A 24,323-nucleotide genomic window follows, 5' to 3' on the forward strand; every position below is an offset into this window, starting at 1 on the left:
TCATAATTGTGTGTTTGTAGAGAGAGGGGAGAGTGTTTAGAGAGTAATACACTAGAGATATGAATAACATATCCAAGGCTTTCACACACCTTCTAAAACTAAGCTTAAGAACATCATCATTCATCAATGTTGTGTCATCAAATCCAGAGACCAGAAGAAAACAAAATTTAATTCAATTCTCATCTTCATATTCTCTCTCTCTCTCTCTACGGAGTACATACGCTATGAAATTGTAATAGAAGCTAGACTTTAGAATACATGCTTGCTCAATTGAACGGCAGCTTGGCTAGCTCTGGGCTAATGATGAGTCATCAGTTTTACACTCTAGAACAAAATGGGTATTCTATCTCCTCCATTAAATTCCTACTTGGAGGTGTATGTGTTAGAGTAAAGGGCCAAGAACAAAAAGGTAAGGAGAGAAAAAGAGAATCTAGAATTTCAGAATTCAAATAAGGGAGAAAACAAAAAAACAAGGGACCATAAGGTTCCCTCCTGCGAGATGATATCTTGCCCAGCTGCTAGAGCTATTATTTCAGAGCTTATTCAATGCCTTACTGCATAGGAGAAGGTCTCAATTTATACCCTATTACAAGGTCTAATTGTAGAACTTAAGCAACAATCATGTTAAACAATAATTGCAGATTTTCCTTGAAATATGCCTTGGTTCTTCCTATTCCTTCTTTCGTGTGTGTACACTATCCACTTATTACGGTCTTTATCAGAATGTCACAAAATTTCGTGAGCCATCCGGTAGTATCTGTTTATGAATGGAGACTGCAACAAAAGATTCACAACAAAATTCAACTTGTCAGAATGAAGCATGTTTGTAAGTTTTCATGATAATTTGCCAGGGTATTACTTCACATTTTAAAAAGAAGGATTATAAATTGCAGATTGATAGCAGAGAGACAATCAACCATTCAAAGTGAAGACAGCAAACCAAACAACTAGTACATTTATGCTATATGATTAGAAACACTACATAAAGATTTTCATAGTTAAAAAGGTGTCAGGAGGAAGGTTGAGGGAATTAAGTTCTGCTCGGGTTATCCATTTTATTTTCTATGGAAAAAAGGTTATCAAAGCTAGGAACTTATTATCAGGTGTTTACAGTTCTAATCTGTGATTTACACCCAGAGCAACTATGTTTTAACGACCCCAATTTATGCTGTGCCATAAATGCACCTAGACTAATTACACCTACAAGGAAAAAAATATGAATCATGATTCTGACCTTCATGTTCGATACATCAGGAGCATCAGGTGAGGTCACAGGATAAAACTTGTAGAATCTTATATCATCAAATGCAGCCTTTTTTTCCGCGCTCATTTCTGCTATTGCCTTTTTCCGGGCTTCCCTTGCCTATATGGAAATTTGATATTGTGCTTAAAACACAAAAGATAGAATATTTCTCCTGAAAGTATTAGGAAATAGAAAAAGGGAAGATGGAAGAAAGGCGGGGTTTGCAGGAATCTTTAAACAAATACCTCTCGGTTAGCCTTTTTGGCTTCACGGACCTTTTCCTTAATAAAGACCTGATATAAAAAGAAACATAAATATACAAGTAAACTAATTTAAGATCATCAATTACCAAGAGAAAATACAATACATATAGTTCAAGATAGTGTTACGTGCTTATTGCAAATAATAAGTTTACCTTGAAGGCATCTATTTGATCTTCCGTCAACTCCTCTTCTTCAATAAGTTTGTCTGTAATTTCCTATATGATCGACAATCAAAGTCAGTAGCAAGGACATGGTTTGTACATACAGAAATACATGCACTTTTCTGCTCAAGTAATAGATACTTCACGGTTTATCTTTGGTGCTTGGTTAGCCCACAACTTATACTCCAAAAAGCATAAACTATGCCAATTATTAAACACAGAAAAAGGCTTCCACAGGCAAAGAAGAGCTCCTTTTCAGAAAAGCCAATTTTTCCAATAAGCTCCAACTAGGCCAAAAAAGAACTTAGAAGAGTATTAAACTATTTCCATCATCACCTAAGTTTTAGAAAACAATGGCCATTGGTCAAGAGACCTCTCAAAGTTTCAAATGATAAATATTTGTAATAACAGTATAAACAAGTATCAAAGTCTTATACTGGAGAATACCTAAAACATACTTTTCATGCAGGCATATTTCCTTAATTAAAATAAGAAAATGTATAGGAACTTCTGTTAAGAGGCAGTTGACTGAACCAATCACGGATAGAGGGGGAAGGGATGGGAAAGTGATTAAGCCACTTACATCAACTTCATCCAATTCCCAATCAAACTCGCAGAAAACCTGGAAGAAAGCCCCACTATAAAGTATAAACAAAATGGAAATATATAGTAAAAATGTCACCTAATATCTGTAGCACTTCTATTTCAGAATTACAAGAAATCTTACAGGTATGGGTTCTCCTGTAAACATAATCTCCACAAAAGTGCTCTGTTCAAGCTCATCTTCCGGGAAAGGGTGGTAGAAATCTGTGAAAGACAATTGAAAATTGTCAGTGAACTTCTAATTGAAGCAGATCACTAAAAAGAACAGCCCATAGACAGCTGCTGATATAATGATTTCAAGAAATGGCATATTGGCATAAATACATACTTGACTGAAATGCATTTGTTCTAAAATTAGCCAGCAGAAAATTCTGAACCATATTCATGATTTCATGACAGTAGTAAAAAAACACGGGCCAATTAGGAAGTGACACACAATGTTGCTAGGTTTTATCAATGATGATCAATACAGTAGAAGGCACATACATGGTCTGTGTAAAAAAAAAAATTAATAAAAAAAAATAGCAGAATACAAGTTGTGCAGGCATTAGAATTTCATGGGTGAATGATGAAATGAAGCAGACTTAGAGCTACTATGATTTGTACTGGGGTGTCTTTCGACTCTTTCCTAAGAAAGCTGACTTCAGTTATATCTCATAAGGTACACACCAGAACCAAAGCAAGGGAATGTTGCTAACATCTGGCATTGGAAACATTCGTTAAGTGACAGTTAAAAAATACACTCCAAAAACAGAATACTTAATCCTGGGTTGAACCTACAACAGGTATAGCCAATTGATTTAAAAGTCAATGTAGAATTAATAAACTCAAGGAAAAAGTCTACAACCTAAGTACATAGCTGAGTATTTGAAAGAAAAGAATCACTGACAACATAGCAGATATAGAAGCAAAAAAAGTAAATCTTTAGCAAGGGAATATATGGTGACTCACAGGGTTGGGAATATTCTAACTTCTTCACATGCTCCAACTTCAAGTGTTTTAGGCCAGCCCTATGAAAACAATGAAGAGGCATTAATCATATTAGTGTGCTTTGGCGGCCAAAATTTGTGCTACACATGTTTTGTTTTCAGCAGGGAGAGGAAAGGGGGAAGATGAACTAACACATGTTTTCAGCAGTCAAAATTTATTTTTGGTAGAAACACCTAAGTTAGCAAAAGCAACAGTAGAAGTGTTCACCCTAATTACATACAAAATGATAAACTACATGGAAGCATAACAATCCCAAAAATTGTTTGCTAAAATGAAAGAAACTCAAAGGTGAAATAAAATCTTTAGATAGACCCAAGTTTATAAAAAGCATTGTAGGTTCACCCAAAAATAGTGATGGTTGAAACCAACAGAATAAACTTTCTAAACAGAATTTGAATGTACGATGAAACTATACCTTCTTTGGGTACAACCCAATATAAAAATTTGGGATTTGAGTCTTTCAACCTGAGAATCCCTGAAGGAATAAGAAAATTGAAAAGAATCATTTGCTTTGAAAAAGGAACATATTGGGTAGGAATCCTTTTAATAGGATTGAACAAAAGATGACAATACCTATAGTATGGAATCCAATCCATTTTCATCTGTTTCATGGGCACTATTTCTTCAGCTTCCCATGGTACAGTGTTTATTTCAATTTTGTCTGAAGGTGGAAAAGGTGAAACCACCTGTCCAAGAAGAAATGTGGAAAGAGAATTGAGGAAAACCCAAATACTAAAATGCAGTAAATTACGATATATATGACGGTCTACTTTTGTGGTCCAGCATTCAAATAGATTGAGGAATACATAATTCATTGGCTTTACAATTTTCATACATATATTTATGCACTTTAAAGTAGAGAATCATATGAACAGAGCTTCGAAGCTGAATATCTTTATAGCATCTACCTTGGGATGTTAGAAAAATGGTATCAATAGAACAAGATAACTATTGAAGACAGATACTTGCAGTTGCAAAGAATATAGAATTCCAGATAAGATGTTAATGATAAAAAGAAACATCAAATCGCATTATTCATTATGCCATAAAACACGTAGGAAACTTAGAACAGTTCAAAACACAACCAGCAAAAAGACAACTCAGAGCCTGACAAGTGTAATATTAAAAGCTTAGGAACTTACAGCAACCACAACTGGTATGCATGAAACTTTTGCTTGACCTTGGTATGAGACCAATTGTGCTGCAATGAACAAAGAGGAATTAGAATAAGATAATTGATAGCAAGAAACCAATATATGGTACTCACAGAATGCATTATTGCAAATGATGAAAATCATGAAATAATGTTGGCCAACAATAAAATAATGTTGTTAATAATGCATACAGTGTAACAGGATTTCAATGAAATTACCATGAATATCATTGCAGAATATTTTCGTTCATCAGATAGAAAGCATAAATTCAATTGACTGGAAAGCTATTCTGTGCACTATCTACAATCTAGAAAATGAAATTAAGGAACATCTGACACTTACGTTCTGTACAGCCAAAAAGGTAGACTTTTTTTCCATATAACTTTCCGCCTTCTTCAAAGGCTTCCTGTTATTAAGCACACACAAATTCAATTCATTTATCCACTCTATATAGTGTCAACTATGCAATTGAAAATTCAAACAATGAATTTCTAGACAACATGACAAACAAAAAATTTATTGCACATTAATCTACTAACCTCCAGATTTGAGAAGTTCCATTTATACTGATAGACCATGTCCAACTGATCCCACTGAAAAGGGGGAAACACAAAGAATCAAAGACAATGAGTGAAACAAGAAGCATTGTGCAATCTAATACCTGTTGAAGATAAGAAAGTTATCAGAACCAAACCTCAGTACCAACAGGGAAAACTTGTTGCCATAGATCCTCCTGCAAACACAGAATAAAAAATTTAAGCAAACTTGAGATTCTTCCACAACTGAACCAATTTGTTTCCACCACTACAATGCTGAATTGCAGTTAGCCAAAGCCTTTCTCAGAACATCCAGTTAAAGCAATACTTTGGTAACTGGTCAATCAAAATTACTTTTAAAAACACCAATGAGATAAAACAGAAATTACAAAAAGAGCATCAGCTACTTTTAGTTTAAGACAATAAGAAAACAGCTTCAGATAACATAATACAAGTCATTTGTTTTATACACAAAGTAAGGCATTTCTAGGAGCAAATGTATGCATTTACAGTACTGAATCAGTAATTCATTCTCTTTCCTCTATAATTGGAACCACATAAACTAAATTAGAGGCTAAGTGAGACATTTGATTTTGTATCTAGCAACCTCATCCCATAAACGACACGCATGCTGCAACCAAATATCCTTCCAGTGAGTTGAGAGCACAGAAGTTCTCGCCGCGTCTCGAAAAGGCAAGCACTGCAAAATCAATTCCTTCACTTCTACTGGCAGTTCACTTATTAGATCCATCTACTGCATCCGCTTCGGATTTTCTTCGGGAAAAAAAAGTAGTTAAAATCGCTCGATTCTCATTCCAATCTCACAAGGAAGAAAACGGGAGAAGTGTAAGAAACCCTTGCCGCCTTTTTCTACTGTGAGTTCGGAGGAATACCGGGAAACTTGGTTGGATTGTGCGCGGCTAGCGGCGGTGTGACCAATATAATATTAAGTATTTGATATATGGTGAAACACTAATAACTAAACTATTGTTATGATTAGGAATCTGGTTAAGGTTTAGGAAATTAAAAATATACAACTTCCCATGATTATATAAGGTTACTAGTCGGACGAGAGAATTAAGTAGCAGTATGACGGGAGAGGTTAGTATGATTTGTATTGGTATATTTAATTATATTTAATTCTAACGCCGTTTTCTTCACAAATTCAGTGGATTGATGTAATAAGTGAACTATTTTTGGGACTATTTGAAAACATATGTTTAATTATATTGAACAATGAACATGACATCCAGCTCCTTTTTGGGACTATTTGAAAACATATAGTTTTATTTCCCGGAAATTGAAAGATCACTTTTCTTCACTGGCCGTCGACTACTTCTGGGGAACAAATTATTAGAAGTTAAAACCATCTTCAGAATAGTAAAAGCCTTCATTCATAATCATGGTTATGGAACAACTGTGAGAAATAAGTATGAAGTTTATCATCTTTGTGGTATGCATGTAAGTATAGTGTTTGTAATAAGTCTAGCTAGCTAGCTGCCTTAGTGTCAACCTTGTTCTTGAGTTAATGGATTTTCAGGCTTTTCAAGAATCAAGTTGAATTGTAAAGTTTTATAAATTATTTGGAACAAGCATCTTGCTCTTATGACCACATTTTTTTTTTTAATTTGGGTTGTTAATTTATTATTATTATTATTATTATTATTATTATTGGATACGAGAAACCCCGCAATACCTAAGGGTGTGTACTGAGATTGAGTCCTATTGTAATATTGATTGCAAACTACAAATGAGAGATAAACTAAAGGCTCAACCAAGATGTGGTGTCTTAATGTCTTTAGGTATAAAAGTTATATTTTACCTACTCAACCACCTATTTTGAGACAGGTTCATTTATTTAGTTACTGGAATCCAACTTCTACAGGAGTGTTGAAAATTACTATTCACAAGCCAAGTTTGAATCTCTCAATTCAGAGATTTTCCTAATTAGAGATCAACAACACAGCAGTCGGGCTGGGGTGCCTTTGGGGTTGAGAATTCAACCTCAACCTTTTGGGGAAGAATGAAACTATTACGTTTTCCAATTTAACTTTAAACTTGTTTTACGAGGAAATTTCAATTTTGGTCATATGACTATAGATGTCTTGTTAATTTCAATCCCTGACTTTTAAAAGTGCCAATTTAGTACTTTAACTATGCAATTTTTGTCAATTTTAGTCACTCCGACTAAATTGCCGGCCAAATTTCGTCAGAAAATTTTAATAGTTAAAATAATGAGGATATTTTGGTCGTTTCACGCCTCTTTTCTTCTTTTCCGGCGAGTCCATCTCTTTCTCTCCCGTTTTCGGCGTTTTTTCTCCCTCTAAACCCTATCTTTAATATCATAAGCCTCATTTCCCCATCATCTTAGTTCGTTGCATTCACTGGAAATGAGAGAGGAAGGGGTGGACTCGCTTGGGAAGAAGAAAATAGACGTGAATTGATCAAAATATCCTCATTATTTTAACAATTAAAATTTTTCGGCAAAATTTGGCCGGAGTGACCAAAATTGACAAAAATTGCATAGTTAAGGTACTAAATTGACACTTTTAAAAGTCAAGAACTAAAATTAACAAGTCCCCTATAGTCATATGACCAAAATTGAAATTTCCTCTTGTTTTACTAAATCTAACTTTTTTTTAAGCAAATAAAGAAAAGACAATAGAAATACCTAACCAACACATCAAGCATTATGTACATGTTATTTCATTTAACATCATTAACAACTTAAAAAACGAAGAGTAAAATCAAAATAAATTTGTAAGGATACATATAGCAAGTATAATGTACAAGTTATTATTGCAAGTAATTATACAAACATATTCTTTATTCCTGTTTAAATCATCACAATTATTGGCATATATATATATATATATATATATATATGAGTTTGATACATGCTTGAGTAGTTCTAAAAGAAGTCATAAGAAACATCAGCAGCATATTTAAAATCCAGTACAACTAACATTTGCAAAAAGAAGAACATTCTTGGAGTCTACTCCAACAAGGTCCATCATCCTTTACATCCAAACCAAACTGAACCCATGGGGCTAACTTCATCATACTAAATTCCTACAAGGTTAAAAAAAACATTTGTTTTCGCCGGCCGCCGGTGGAGTTCCGGTGGCGGACACGATGCGCTCGGAAGAACCAGACGACATGGCCGGAGATAGTACGGTAAGGGGGGTAGATTTGCGGAGGAGATGGTGAGAGAGAATCGATAACCGCTCTGATACCATATTAGAGATGTCGATTCATTCAATTAACCAATAGAATAGGAATACAAAGTATATCTAAAACAGAACTCTAACAAACCCTGAGTAATTGACTATACTAATTCAGCTACTCTAAAGCCACATAATTACAATCATATAATATAAAGATAATGTGACAAATAATAATAATACTAACATTTTCAACTAGTAAAAAGGAGCCGGGCGTTGTGTTCATTGTTCAATAAAAACAAATTGTGCTTTCGTTCAATGCAAACAACTTGTGTTTTCGGAGATGCACGAGGAAAAACCAACAACCCCCTTAGGCAGCTAGTGACATCTTCAGAGTTATCATCAGCAAATACAATAATGAGAAGTCTCGTTAGTGTAGGAGATTTTGAAAGCAACATTTTCACAAAAAGCATTTCAAGTGTAGATCCACCTAACCCGACAATCGTGATTGTGTTAAGAATCTTCAAATCCTGTTTAATAATGCAACTGTTTGGATCGTGCATAAGTCTTGTACCCGTTGTTACATCACAGCAACATAGCTACAACACAACAACCATGAGGATGAAATTAACAAGGAATTTGTTGAGTTTGTCTCATATATGGATTAGGAATAGGAGTTTGTCTCATACTAGGAGTAGGAGTGAAACGGGTAGAGCTATTGTATAGGGATTATATGCCTATAATTATATTGGTTGTATCCCTAAGGAGTTGTGTCATCACTATCACCATCACTATGAATAAGAGTGCTCTGATACCAATTTGTTGAGATTAACCAGAACAATAAAACAATACTCTAATGGCAAAAAGGGTAAAGAAAGCAAGATTTACGTGGATGTAGGCACTTTGCCGAACCACGTAAATCTTGCCTTCTTTACCCTTTTTTGTCATTAGAGTATTGTTTTCTTGTTCTGGTTAATCTCAACAAATTGGTATCAGAGCACTGTTGAGATGGTCCGTTCAAGTATAAAATTCGAGGTATCAAAGTTTGATGGTACAGAGAATTTTGGGTTATGGCAGTCTAGGGTAAAGATTTGTTGCCACACCAGGGCCTATTGTATAGAGATTAGATGCCTATAAATATATTGGTTGTATCCCTAAGGAGTTGTGGTCACCACTATCCCATCACTATGAATATAACAATTGTTTCACTCCCGTGGATGTAGGCACTTTACCGAACCACGTAAATCTTGCCTTCTTTACCCTTTTTGCCATTAGAGTATTGTTTTCTTGTTCTGGTTAATCTCAACATAATTGAAAAGAAAACAATCATATATGATTGCCAAATATATGTATTCCAAAGGGGTTTTGTGTCTCAAAAATCATCCGCTCACATAGGATGGGGAATTCTGAAGCAACTGCAAAGCAAAGGCAAGCTGCTCTCGACATGAAACATTAAACTCATACAGATCAATCGCTTCCAAATTTATTGCAGTTGGGAATGTCACTCTGGCTATTTCTGCATTTTCACACTTCAAAAAAAAAAAAGAAAAAGAAAAGAGAGAGAGATTATATGAGCATTGAAATAACTCTGTCAATCCTTCCTACTAATCAATCCATTTGCATAAAGGAAGAGAATGCGAAAGTAGAGATTCTCACCGGCAGCAAATTGGGACTCCAGCTAAGGGTTTTAATTGTTTCCAAATAACACGTAAAACATCCGGATTCATCAAGCCTCCTCTCAAACAGAGAATCAAGAACAATATATCTTTCAAGTTTTGGACTGCAGATCTCAAAATTAGTGATCGCATGACAACTAAAGAAAGACAGCTCCTCAAGATTAGGAATAGTGTAGCCAATTCCCTTAACGTTATCACTAAATTGAACACTGCAGAAAACTAATGAAGTGAGGCTGGAAAAAATACATCCAGGGCGAGGGATCGGCAAATCGAAATTGAAACCGCCTAGAGTGAGTTGCTTAATTGTCCGGCACAAGAATATATAATATGACAGCTTATGGGAACGCAAAATAAACAACTTAAGTTCCTCTATACCTCTTCTCGAAAAACAATGACACCACAGATCTAAATCAGACTGTTGGGGCACAGGATCCGATGGACCGACAATGTTTAGAGTAAATTTCTTAACATTTCCAGCACGTTGGAAGGAAATATCATGTATTGCGCTAATCTGAGCCATTTCTTTCTCCTCATCATCATCTTCGTACCTTGAGGAGAAACATTCGAAGAACTCCGGATCAAACACAAGTCGCTCATGCAGAAACCAAACATTCTTCCAGTGTTTTGAGAGCACAGCAGTTCTGGCCGCTTCTCGAAAAGGCAAGCACTCCAAAATCCTTTCTTTCACTTCTGCTGGCAGTTTATTTATTACATCCATCCCCTGCATCCGCTTCGGATTTTCTTCGAAAAATAAAAAATAAAAATCGCTAGATTCGCATTCCAATCTCACAAGATTTTGGGAACAAAAGACATGTTGATGAATTTGGGAAGAAAACGGGAGAAGTATCAGAATCCCTTCCCGCCCTTTTTCAACTGTGAGTTTGGAAGAATACCGGGAAACTTGGTTGAATTAGTTATAATGGGATGTAGATTCTGGTTTAAACAATTTATAAATGGTGTCTTTTTAATATTGAAATTGGAAATTTTTAAAATATAGATTGTGTTTCTAAAGCAAATACATAATATAATTATAGAAGAGAATTTATGAATATAATTCAACGTCATCAAATATTAAATTGTTAATATTGTGTGTACAATATTTAAAATTATTTATATGTTAAAAATTGTGTGTTTATATAGAATACAAATTATAAACATTTAATATGTAAATTGTAAACATTTGAACCTGAATCTATAGAATAACTTGCAAACTTGGTTTCAGCAGCAACAGTGGCAAATTATGCTATGGAACTGTGTCCACCAAAACTCTTCATAATTATGAATATATAGTTCTATAATTATGAATATAATGATTCAATAATTGTGAATATAAAGTAAAAAATTATGAATATATAATTTTATAATTATTAACATATAATTCAATAATTATAAACATAAAGTACTGTTGTGAATATAGAGTTCAATAATTATGAATATATATAACTTTATAATTATGAACATATAGTTCAGTAATCTATATCTATATCTATATATATATATATATATATATATATATATATATATATATATATATATATATATATATATATATATATATATATATATATAAAAGTAAAATCCTCCTATGTAATTTTCCCGCTCAAACTTTTATAGTCAAATTAATGAAATATTTTATTGGTCAAATTAATAAAACTTATTTGGTAAGCAAATGTAAAATGAAAATGTTATAAAAGCTATTAATTGGTAATATTATGCAATACCAATATACCATTGTGAAATCCAGTCAATATAAATTGAAAAAAGGAAACTGATATTATTAATTGATTGAAAATATAAAAGGATTCTAATGAAAAAGGGAAACAGAAATTAGGCAAATTGATTGAAAATATAAAAAGAAATTAATTCTCACATTCTCTATCTCTACCTATAAATACAATGGATTAGTGACTAGAAAAATTATAACTCTTCCTTTTTGTATTGGGGTGAGTTATGTATTGCGTCTTTCATTTTCCAATGGCATAATTCTTAATTTATGTTCTTATTTCTTTTCTGCATCTTTTGCAAATATTGCAGGATACAAATATAGAGACAATTGAAATGGTTCTGAGCAACTATTTACATGCATTAAGGAGAGTTGATGACTTCCAACACCACGTGTGCCCACGTTGTAGAAGGTACGCACAATAACTGGATAAACTACAATGATGTTTTAAGCATTGGCAATTACAACGAATTTATAAATTTACATGTAATATGCATTATTATTATATAATAGTTGACACTATATTTATTTTTTTAAATTATTTCTCTTTTATTTTTTTATATATTTATTTTAAAAATAATATAATTGTCTAATTGTTGTAGCAGGAAGTCACAACGAAATTGTTGGTAGTCAACTTCATCCTACACTCATTTGGAATAGAATCAATGTTGGAGTGCTCCGTGTTGTTCATCTTCCAGAGGCAAGAGGTTCTGAAACAATAAACTCTATAGAGTGTGTAGTCCATGATAAAGAGGTGTTTTTTTTTTTTTTTTTTTTTGGTACTATGATCGTAATTTTAATAGTTTGTATTTCAAAACTTTTAGTTTATGCATATGGTTGTTTTACAACATTTTCTTTTTACACTACAAATTCATGGTACTTTTCTACATATGCATATTCTTCGAAAGAATGTGATTCAAATAATGATGGATATGTTAATAGCTCTAAAGATTGTATAGTTATTCCAACATTCAACTTCACTTATAATTTTATATTTTGTTATTGTTATGTAATAGGCATTTCTCACTTCTCAATAAGATCAAATATGTTTTTGGTTTTGAGAATTTTGGGTAATATTTACCTTAATTTACTACTACTCTGCACTATTCTTTGAAATTTTCGAAATAAAATCACACAGATTTTTATAAATCATTTACAAAATAGAATCAAATTTACGGATGTGGTTACATTTTTGCTAATTTTTTGTTAAAAGTTTTCCAATTTGTATAATTTAACAATTTAATCATTTTTAATTTATATATAAATTAATAAAGCTTATTCTATAACCAAGTATTTTGTAATATTTACAGTGTGTATATATATGTGTGTGTGTGAGACCTCAAGATCAAAATAAATTATAAAACAATTTATGTATAAAATTTTTCGCTCCTTATAATAAAATAATTCAATAAAGGTTTATATATAAGAAAATAACCCATAATATTTACCTTTTAAGTATAATTTATCAATTTAATTACTTTTTATTTGATAAAGATTATTTTCTAACCAAACAATTGGTAATATTTACGATTTATTGAACCAACCTTCATATTTCCGGTCAAATGAGTACACAAGACGAAATATGTTCATTGCGCGAAATCTTAATATTAATTGAATTGCCAAATTGTATATTGCATAAGAATTATTCATACCATAATATGAATCGTAACCAATTTAATAAATCAAAATATTAACAAGTATGTATGGTAATATTATTTCATATGAACGTAATACAATAATATATATATATATATATATATATATATAAAGTAAAATCATCCTACATCATTTTCACGTCCAAACTCGTGTACTAAATTAATTAAATATTTTATATTTTTAGTCAAATAATTAATAAATCTTATTTGGTAAGCATATGTTTAATGTAAATTAATTAAAATGTATTAATTGGTAATATTGCATAATTATGGTATTGTAAATGTATTAATTGCTAATCAATTTATAGTAACGTGAATATTATGTATGGGAATAACAGATGAAACACGGATTTGGAAAACGAAAGTGAAATTATGCAAATTTAAGAAGGAAACGTATATTATTAATGGACTGAAAATTATAAAAATCCCTAATTGACTGAATAGAAAAGGAAATGGAAAATGAAACTTATATTATTAATTTATAATTTTCACATTCTCTATCTATAAATTGGTGACAAAAAAATGGAGAGATTTTTTTTTAACCAGAAATTTCAGTTGCTATGTTTTTTCGTATACAAATTTATAATTATAAATTTATATTAATAAATAATTATTTAAGACAAGTATAATTTATTTTATATTGTGGACACATTATTTTTAATAATTTTGGTTTAATAATATTATACCTTAATTATAAAAATTATACCTGATAATCTTAGTATTAAATGTCATACAATAATTATCATAAACAATGTTTAACAATTGACAAATTCTATTAGGCAATAAAAATTACTATTATAAAATCTTTTGTAATATGGACACATTATTTTTAATTATTTCGATTTAATAATATTATATCTTATTTATAAAAATTTGAAGTAATACATTTAGTACTATTGAATATTGATTGACTAAAAATTATCTTAATTATTAAGTTAATTAATAGGTATTTAGCTTTAAAAAAATTCAAATATATTAATTATACATAGTAGTATGAAATCAATTAGTAGGACAGTTATATTATGTAATCTAATTAATAATTTACTTTTTAAAATTATATCCTCTTTTCAATAATTATATATATATACTTAATGCATAATATTATTGGCATAAAATAAATTATACTTACATTAATATATAATTAATTTTTAATATTAATGGTAATTATTCTAATAATTTTCTTTCCTTCTTTCGTGTAATTATTATGATAATTTTATGGTAATGTGTTTAAATATTGAAAGAGAACAAATATTAGAATTAATATAATTAATGAAATTATTATGGTAATTGCCACAATATTTATTAATTATAATTAATATAATTATTGAAACTAAAAAATATAATATTTCTTCCCTAAAAATATTTGTGACAATTTCATTAAATTATAATTAATAAAATATGAAATATAATTAAAGAAATGAAAGTATAAAATTAACAAAACATGAATATTTATAATTTTACATACAATTATACACTATAATAATCATACAATATTTAAATGCTACATTTTAAATTTCTAAATGTAATTTTTTTAATTATAAATCTATCAATATAAATTATAATTATTGAAATTATATTATAGAATTTTTCTATATACATATTAATAAATATTATGTGTATATACAATGTATTATACAATCATATAAGGAAATGCGTCCGATTAGAGTTTAAATTTATTCATACAAAATTTAGAATTTACATTTTTTTATTGATTTCGAAGTACAATTCTCTTAGTTAGTATTCATATTTTTAGAATTATAATATATATGAAATACAATTAGGAATAAATAAACTTAATTATGTGAATTTTTCAATAAATTTATTTAAATATGTACATGATTAGAGATCATATTAAACATAGAAAATTTAAATTTAAATTTTGTATGTTATGAAAATAGATACTTGACCAAATATATAAAAATCCAACTATATTATTATATTGTACATTATAATATATTTTCATTGTTTTCTATTTTTAATTTTAAATTCATAAAAAAAAAAAAATCCGTGCAACGCACGGGTAAAACACAATCGTTATACCCTGCACCACGACGCGCGCAGCACTGTGCGTCCCGCGCCTCCCAAAACGACGTTGTTTTGGGAGGCGCGGAAGGGGGTTGACGTTATTATGTGTATTTGTTTATATCATTATGTGTATTTTTTATACAATTATGTGTATTTTTTATACAATTATGTGTATTTTTTTATACAGTTATGTATTGCATCAGGACGCACGATGCAATGCGCGCCCTGGTGCATGATATAAATTGCCGGTAAAACACTATATTTTTAAAAATACAATTTGATAAACATCATAAATTAATTAGTACAATATCATTTCTGTTTATAATAATTAAAGAAAAAATAAATAATTCAAATATGTGAACCAATGATTTCAAAATAAAATTAATATATAGTTACAAATAAATATAGGATGTACTTTAATTAGTTTTAATTTTCTTAATGAAATGACTTTTCTTTATCAATTTTTTATGGTAGACTAAGGGAGTGTGTGGGCAGCTGGAAAATATTTTAAAAATAAAAATACTTACTAATAAAAAATAATTTTAAAATATGTTTTAACCCCTCATAACATGTGTAAATCTTATATTTTTTAAAAAATATAATTTGATAAATATCATAAATTAATTAGTATAGTATCATTTTTGTTTATAGTAATTAACGAAAAAAATAAATAATTCAAATATGTGAACCAATGATTTCAAAATGAAATTAATATACAGTTACAAATAAATATAGCATGATTAGATTTAATTTAATTAGTTTTGATTTTCTTAATGAAATGACTTTTCTTTATCCATAGTGTTTGGATTGCTGGAAAATCTATAATCTATAATCTATAATATAATTAAAAACAAAATTCTATTTACTTGATTTCCCGCTCAAACAATAGTAAATATTAAAGGTAAAAAAAAAAGTAAATAGTAAAGGTAAATTAAAAAACGAACAGAAATATTTCACAATAATTCTCTACATCATCATCAATTAAAAATGGAACAAAAATTAGGTAAATCGGAAAATAAATGAATATTAATAATTGACTGAAAATTAAAAATGAAAAAAAAAAGAAACAGAAATTAGGTTAATTGGAAAAGAAATGAATATTAATAATTAACTGAAAATAAAAAATGATCCATAATTGACTAAAATTGAAAAGAAAATTGTCAGATTATTGCATTTTAATTTTTCACAATAATATTACATAGTAGAATAAATCAAATCACAATTATATCATAAATCTTTCACAATTTTAAGCAATGGAACAGAAATTAAAAATGGAACGAAAATATTTCAATAATAATATTCTACATCATCAAGTAAAAGTAAATAAAAAATGAAAAGGAAATATTTCAATAATAATATTCTACACCATCAATAGTAAAGACATATTTTAAACAACAGTAAAGGTAAACTAAAAATGGAACGGAAATATTTCAATAAAAATATTCTACATCATCAATTAAAAATGGTTCGGATAGGTAAAAATATCACTGCATCTGATATTCTAATTGACCAATTGACTGAGAATAAAAAGAATAATTGCCTGAAAATGAATATGATATTACTAATTGACTGAAATTATAAAAGGAAATGAATATTAATAATTGACTACAAATAAAAAATGATCCATAATTGAAATGAAAAAAATAAATTGACAGATCATTGCATTTTAATTAAAAAATGAAACAGAAATTAAAAATTGGACGAAAATATTTCAATAATAATATTCTACATCATCAATAGTAAATGCATATTTTAAATAATAGTAAAAGTAAATTAAAAATACAAAGAAAATATTTCAATAAAAATATTCTACATCATCCATTAAAACTGGAACAGAAATTAGGTAAAAATATCAATACATCTAATATTCTAATTGACTAAAAAAAAAAAAGAATAATTGGCTGAAAATGAATTTGATATTACTAATTGACTGAAAATATAAAAGGATTACTAATTGACTGAAATTCTACCATTATATATTTTTACCCGAGTCACTCATTCTTTGGGACTAAAGGTGTTAGCTCTAGACGAAGATAGACAAGATTGTGTTGTTACTAATAATGTTGTCTACAAAGAGGTTTCAATAGTATGTAAATACAATCTGTGATATTATGTTTTTTTAAATGGCAAAATTCTATATATCTAGACAAAAAATATATTTTCCATACAAATAAATTAGGATATCAATTCATTTTTATAACTGAGTTGCTAGAGAACGAGCACATTTGATTAATTTATAAAAGTACTGAACAATGATAAATAAAATCTCCAAAGTTACAACACCGCATGTGTACATCTACATATTAGCTATTAATTTGAGCAATTAATAACATAAAAACACATAAATGATCCAAACCATACTTTCAATTGCACTATATAATCTTTGATGTTCTAATTTAAATAATTATATATCGATCCAAATATTCTTAATATATTACAACAAATTCATTCCGTGCATCGCACAGGCGCAAATACTAGTTATTATAAACATAGAACCAGGACTCGATTCCACAATATAACGATTGGGCAACAGTGAGCTAACATTGTTTTAGACCACTAACCGGCCCAATATTATTTTGCAAATTAAGTCATTAATAATAGTATCAACAATACATTATATTTAATAACATTTATTAATGTCTATAATATTTATTTTATGTCCATAAATATAAATATAAATACTAAATTATATAATCATATATATTATTATGTAATAAATTTATAATATTTATAACAAAGTTTATGTACGCATTGAAGTAATAGGCATATCATGTTTAATAACATACCCTTCCTGCTAGCACAAATCCTGCCTTCTACCGCACATACTAATTGAAACTACATTTATATATGGATTATTTACCACAAATAACATTCCTATAGAGTAGCTACCGTCGTAACCTTGCGACAATACACATTGAACTCCTGAATAGATAGTACAAGAAAAATGTGTATTACAACAGCGCAACACAAGAATAGTACAATGTTAATAATAGTACATTGCTGCCACCAGCTTTAGCCTTAGGAGGATTGAGGAATAATAACAAATTCTCTGACAAAGTATTACAGTATGCTGAGAAATAAAACTTACTCACCTTCAGAATCCAGCCTAAAACTAAGCTTAAGAACATCATCATTCATCAATGTTGTGTAATCAAATCTAGAGACCAGAAGAAAACAAAATTTAATTCAATTCTCATCTTCATATTCTATCTCTCTCCCTCTCTACGGAGTACATCCGCTATGAAATTGTAATAGAAGCTAGACTTTAGAATACATGCTTGCTCAATTGAACGGCAGCTTGGCCAGCTCTGGGCTACTGATGAGTCATCAGTTTTACACTCTAGAACAAAATGGGTATTCTATCTCCTCCGTTAAATTCCTACTTGGAGGTGTATGTCACAAAATTTCGTGAGCCTTCCCGTAGTATCTGTTTATGAATGGAGACTGCAACAAAAGATTCACAACAAAATTCAACTTGTCAGAATGAAGCATGTTTCTAAGTTTTCATGATAATTTCCCAGGGTATTACTTCACATTTTAAAAAAGAACAATTATAAATTGCAAATTGATAGCAGAGAGACAATCAATCATTCAAGGTGAAGACAGCAAACCAAACAACTAGTACATATATGCTATATTGATTAGAAGCACTGCATAAAGATTTTCATAGTTAAAAAGGTGTCAGGAGGAAGGTTGAGGGAATTAAGTTCTGCTCGGGTTATCCATTTTATTTTCTATGGAAAAAAGGTTATCAAAGCTAGGAACTTATTATCAGGTGTTTACAGTTCCAATCTGTGATTTACACCCAGAGCAACTATGTTTTAACGACCCCAATTTATGCTGCCATAAATGCACCTAGACTAATTACACCTACAAGGAAAAAAATATGAATCATGATTCTGACCTTCACGTTTGATACATCAGGAGCATCAGGTGAGGTCACAGGATAAAACTTGTAGAATCTCATATCATCAAATGCAGCCTTTTTTTCCGCGCTCATTTCTGCTATTGCCTTTTTCCGGGCTTCCCTTGCCTATATGGAAATTTGATATTGTGCTCAAAACACAAAAGATAGGATATTTCTCCTGAAAGTATTAGGAAATAGAAAAGGGGAAGATGGACGAAGGGTGGGGTTTGCAGGAATCTTTAACCAAATACCTCACGGTTAGCTTTTTTGGCTTCACGGACCTTTTCCTTAATAAAGTCCTGATATAAAAAGAAACATACATATATATGTAAACTAATTTAAGATCATCAATTACCAAGAGAAAATACAATACATATAGTTCAAGATAGTGTTACGTGCTTATTGCAAATAATAAGTTTACCTTGAAGGCATCTTTTTGATCTTCCGTCAACTCCTCTTCTTCAATAAGTTTGTCTGTAAATTCCTATATGATCGACAATCAAAGTCAGTAGCAAGGACATGCTTTGTACATAGAGAAATACATGCACTTTTCTGCTCAAGTAATAGATACTTCATGGTTTATCTTTGGTGCTTGGTTAGCCCACAACTTATACTCCAAAAAGCATAAGCTATGCCAATTATTAAACAAAGAAAAAGACTTCCACAGGCAAATAATAGCTCCTTTTCAGAAAAGCCTATTTTCCAATAAGCTCAAACTAGGCCAAAAAGGAACTTAGTAGAGTATTATATTATTTCCATCATCACCTAAGTTTTAGAAAATAATGGCCATTGGTCAAGAGACCTCTCAAAGTTTCAAATGATAAATATTTGTAATAACAGTATAAACAAGTATCAAAGTCTTATACTGGAGAATACCTAAAACATACTTTTCATGCAGGCATATTTCCTTAATTAAAATAAGAAAATGTATAGGAACTTCTGTTAAGAGTCAGTTGACTGAACCAATCACAGATAGAGGGAGAAGGGATGGGAAAGTGATTAAGCCACTTACATCAACTTCATTAAATTCCCAATCAAACTCGCAGAAAACCTGGAAGAAAGCCCCATTATAAAGTATAAACAAAATGGAAATATATAGTAAAAATGTCACCTAATATCTGTAGCACTTCTATTTCAGAATTACAAGAAATCTTACAGGTTTGGGTTCTCCTGGAAATATAATCTCCACAATAGTGCTCTGTTCAAGCTCATCTTCCTTGAAAGGCTGGTAGAAATCTGTGAAAGACAATTGAAAATTGTCAGTGAACTTCTAATTGAAGCAGATAACTAAAAAGAACAGCCCATAGACAGCTGCTGATATAATGATTTCAAGAAATGGCATATTGTCATAAATACATACTTGACTGAAATGCATTTGTTCTATAATTAGCCAGCAGAAAATTCTAAACCATATTCATGATTTCATGACAGTAGTAAAAAAACACGGGCCAATTAGGAAGTGACACACAATGTTGCTAGGTTTTATCGATGATGATCAATACAGTAGAAGGCACATACATGGTCTGTGTAAAAAATTTTAATAATAAAAAAAAATAGCAGAATACAAGTTGTGCAGGCATTAGAATTTCATGGGTGAATGATGAAATGAAGCAGACTTAGAGCTACTATGATTTGTACTGGGGTGTCTTTCCTAAGAAAGCTGACTTCAGTTATATCTCATAAGGTACACCAGAACCAAAGCAAGGGAATGTTGCTAACATCTGACATTGGAAACATTCGTTAAGTGACAGTTAAAAAATACACTCCAAAAACGATTACTTAATCCTGGGTTGAACCTACAACAGGTATAGCCAATTGATTTAAAAGTCAATGTAGCATTAGTAAACTCAAGGAAAAAGTCTACAACCTAAGTACATAGCTGAGTATTTGAAAGAAAAGCATCACTGACAACATAGCAGATATAGAAGCAAAAAAAGTAAATCTTTAGCAAGGGAATATATGGTGACTCACAGGGTAGGCAATATTCAAACTTCTTGTCACGCTCCAACTTCAAATGTTCTAGGCCAGCCCTATGAAAACAATGAAGAGGCATTAATCATATAAGTAGTGTGCTTTGGCGGCCAAAATTTGTGCTACACATGTTTTGTTTTCAGCAGGGAGAGGAAAGGGGGAAGATGAACTAACACATGTTTTCAGCAGTCAAAATTTATTTTTGGTAGAAACACCTAAGTTAGCAAAAGCAACAGTAGAAGTGTTCACCCTAATTACAAAATGATAAACTACATGGAAGCATAACAATCCCAAAAATTGTTCGCTAAAATGAAAGAAACTCAAAGGTGAAATAAAATCTTTAGATGGACCCATGTTTATAAAAGCATTGTAGGTTCACCCAAAAATAGTGATGGTTGAAACAAACAGAATAAACTTTCTAAACAGAATTTGAATGTAGGATGAAACTATACCTTCCTTGGGTAAAACCCAATATAAAAATTTGGGATTTGAGTCTTTCAACCTGAGAATCCCTGAAGGAATAAGAAAATTGAAAAGAATCATTTGCTTTGAAAAAGGAACATATTGGGTAGGAATCCTTTTAATAGGATTGAACAAAAGATGACAATACCTATAGTATGGAATCCAACCCATTTTCATCTGTTTCATGGGCACTATTTTTTCAGCTTCCCTTTGTACAGAGTTTATTCCAATTTTGTCTGAAGGTGGAAAAGGTGAAACCACCTATCCAAGAAGAAATGTGGAAAGAGAATTGAGGAAAACCCAAATACTAAAATGCAGTAAATTATGATATATATGACGGTCTTCTTTTGTGGTCCAGCATTCACCAATAGATTGAGGAATACATAATTCATTGGCTTTACAATTTTCATACATATATTTATGCACTTTAAAGTAGAGAATCATATGAACAGAGCTTCGAAGCTGAATATCTTTATAGCATCTACCTTGGGATGTTAGAAAAATTGTATCAATAGAACAAGATAACTATTGAAGACAGATACTTGCAGTTGCAAAGAATATAGAATTCCACATAAGATAAGATGTTAATGATAAAAAGAAACATCAAATGCATTATTCATTATGCCATAACACACGTAGGAAACTTAGAACAGTTCAAAACACAACCAGCAAAAAGACAACTCAGAGCCTGACAAGTGTAATATAAAAAGCGTAGGAACTTACAGCAACCACAACTGGTATGCATGTAACTTTTGCTTGACCTTGGTATGAGACCAATTGTGCTGCAATGAACAAAGAGGAATTAGAATTACATAATTGATAGCAAGAAACCAATATATGGTACTCACAGAATGCATTATTGCAAATGATGAAATAATGTTGGCCAACAATAAAATAATGTTGTTAGTAATGCATACAGTGTAACAGGATTTCAATGAAAACAACATGAATATCATTGCAGAATATTTTCGTTCATCAGATAGAAAGCATAAATTCAATTGACTGGAAAGCTATTCTGTGCACTATCTACAATCTAGAAAATGAAACTAAGGAACATCTGACACTTACGTTCTGTAAAGCCAAAAAGGTAGACGTTTTTTCCATATAACTTTCCGCCTTCTTCAAAGGCTTCCTGTTAATAAGCACATACAAATTCAACTCATTTATCTTGTCTATAAATTGAAAATTCAAACAATGAATTTCTAGACAACATGACAAACAAAAAATTTATTGCACATTAATCTACTAACCTCCAGATTTGAGAAGTTCCATTTATACTGATAGACCATGTCCAACTGATCCCACTGAAAAGGGGGAAACACAAAGAACCAAAGACAATGAGTGAAAGAAGAAGCATTGTGCAATTACATACCTGTTGAAGATAAGAAAGTTATCAGAACCAAACCTCAGTACCAACTGGGAAAACTTGCTTACATAGATCCTCCTGCAAACACAGAATTAAAAAAAAATTAAGCAAACTTGAGATTCTTCCACAACTGAACCAATTTGTTTCCACTACAATGCTGAACTGCAGTTAGCCAAAGCCTTTCTCAGAATATCTGACTATAGCAATACTTTGGTAACTGGTCAATCAAAATTATTTTTAAAAACACCCATGAGATAAAACATAAATTACAAAAAGAGCATCAGCTACTTTAAATTTAAGACAATAAGAAAACAGCTTCAGATAACATAATACAAGTCATTTGTTTTATACACAAAGTAAGGCATTTCTAGGAGCAAATGTATGCATTTACAGTACTGAATCAGTAATTCATTCTCTTTCCTCTATAACTGGAACCACATAAACTAAATTAGAGGCTAAGTGAGACATTTGATTTTGTATCTAGCAACCTCATCCCATAAACGACACGCATGTTGCAACCAAACATCCTTCCAGTGAGTTGAGAGCACAGCAGTTCTCGCCGCGTCTGGAAAAGGCAAGCACTGCACAATCAATTCCTTCACTTCTACTGGCAGTTCACTTATTAGATCCATCTACTGCATCCGCTTCGGATTTTCTACGGAAAAAAAAAAAAAAAGTTAAAATCGCTCTATTCTCATTCCAAGAAAACGGGAGAAGTGTCAATATTAAGAATTTGATATATGGTGAAACACCAATAACTAGACTACTATTATAATTAGGAATCTGGTTAAGGTTTTGAAGATTAAGGGGTCGTTTGGTTCACGGAATGTAAGATTACCTTAGGGAATGTTAGATTGCTGGGAATGTTAGATTACTGAGAATGTTAGATTCCTGTGTTTGGTTAAAATTGGGGTATGTAATATAATGATGTTTGGTTTAGGGTTATCTTTTATACACACTATAATATCCTTAACATATTTTCATATATTTTAATAAATTTAAAAATTAAAATAAATAAATAAGATAACGGTATCATATATAATCACATGATTTTAAAATATTAACTAAAATCTTGAACTTGAGGAACAAAATTATTTTATAAACTAACATAACATAATAAAAATAAATAAATAAATATATATATATATATATATATATATATATATATATATATATATATATATAACTAACATAACCAAGGTTATCTTAGATTACCTAAGATTTTGAAGGGAATCACATTCCCTTCAAAATCCTATGTGGAGGGAATGTGACATTCCTTGGGAATGTTAGATTCCCTGAGATAATATGAACCAAACACCGGAATGTGAGTTTTGGAATGTCACATTCCCTTGGTTATCTTATATAACCTGAACCAAACGCCCCCTAAAGATATACAATCTCCCATGATTATATAAGGTTACTAG

At 30.6% G+C, this 24,323-nt stretch overlaps 2 protein-coding genes across 6 annotated transcripts; both read right to left on the minus strand.

Moving 5' to 3' along the window:
* Positions 1–169: 169 nt before the first annotated feature.
* Positions 170–5,859, minus strand: LOC109172566. 4 transcript variants are annotated; one of them, XM_019321745.1, is made up of 15 exons: positions 5,558–5,859; positions 5,109–5,147; positions 4,954–5,007; positions 4,757–4,820; positions 4,403–4,461; positions 3,834–3,946; positions 3,676–3,735; positions 3,222–3,280; positions 2,395–2,474; positions 2,251–2,289; positions 1,659–1,721; positions 1,489–1,536; positions 1,235–1,363; positions 726–774; positions 170–379 (listed from the first exon to the last, which is right to left on the minus strand). In XM_019321745.1, the coding sequence occupies exons 1-14, from the start codon at positions 5,699–5,701 to the stop codon at positions 727–729; spliced, it is 999 nt and encodes a 332-aa protein (XP_019177290.1). In that variant the 5' UTR covers positions 5,702–5,859; the 3' UTR covers positions 170–379; position 726. The 4 variants fall into 4 exon arrangements, with proteins under 4 accessions (XP_019177290.1, XP_019177289.1, XP_019177288.1 ...); XM_019321744.1 differs by lacking the exon at positions 170–379 and having other exon boundaries at positions 415–774; XM_019321743.1 differs by lacking the exon at positions 170–379 and having other exon boundaries at positions 415–1,363.
* Positions 170–23,593, minus strand: LOC109172567. Of its 2 annotated transcripts, XM_019321748.1 has the most exons (15): positions 23,388–23,593; positions 22,939–22,977; positions 22,784–22,837; positions 22,602–22,665; positions 22,257–22,315; positions 21,682–21,794; positions 21,524–21,583; positions 21,072–21,130; positions 20,257–20,336; positions 20,113–20,151; positions 19,522–19,584; positions 19,352–19,399; positions 19,098–19,226; positions 18,580–18,637; positions 170–373 (listed from the first exon to the last, which is right to left on the minus strand). In XM_019321748.1, exons 1-14 carry the CDS (start codon positions 23,529–23,531, stop codon positions 18,590–18,592), a joined length of 999 nt encoding a protein of 332 aa, XP_019177293.1. In that variant the 5' UTR covers positions 23,532–23,593; the 3' UTR covers positions 170–373; positions 18,580–18,589. The 2 variants fall into 2 exon arrangements, with proteins under 2 accessions (XP_019177293.1, XP_019177292.1); XM_019321747.1 differs by lacking the exon at positions 170–373 and having other exon boundaries at positions 18,097–18,637; positions 23,388–23,582.
* Between the last annotated feature and the right edge of the window lie 730 nt (positions 23,594–24,323).

This window comes from Ipomoea nil, unplaced genomic scaffold (genome assembly GCF_001879475.1).
Source record: "Ipomoea nil cultivar Tokyo-kokei standard unplaced genomic scaffold, Asagao_1.1 scaffold0418, whole genome shotgun sequence".
NCBI lineage: Eukaryota > Viridiplantae > Streptophyta > Magnoliopsida > Solanales > Convolvulaceae > Ipomoea > Ipomoea nil.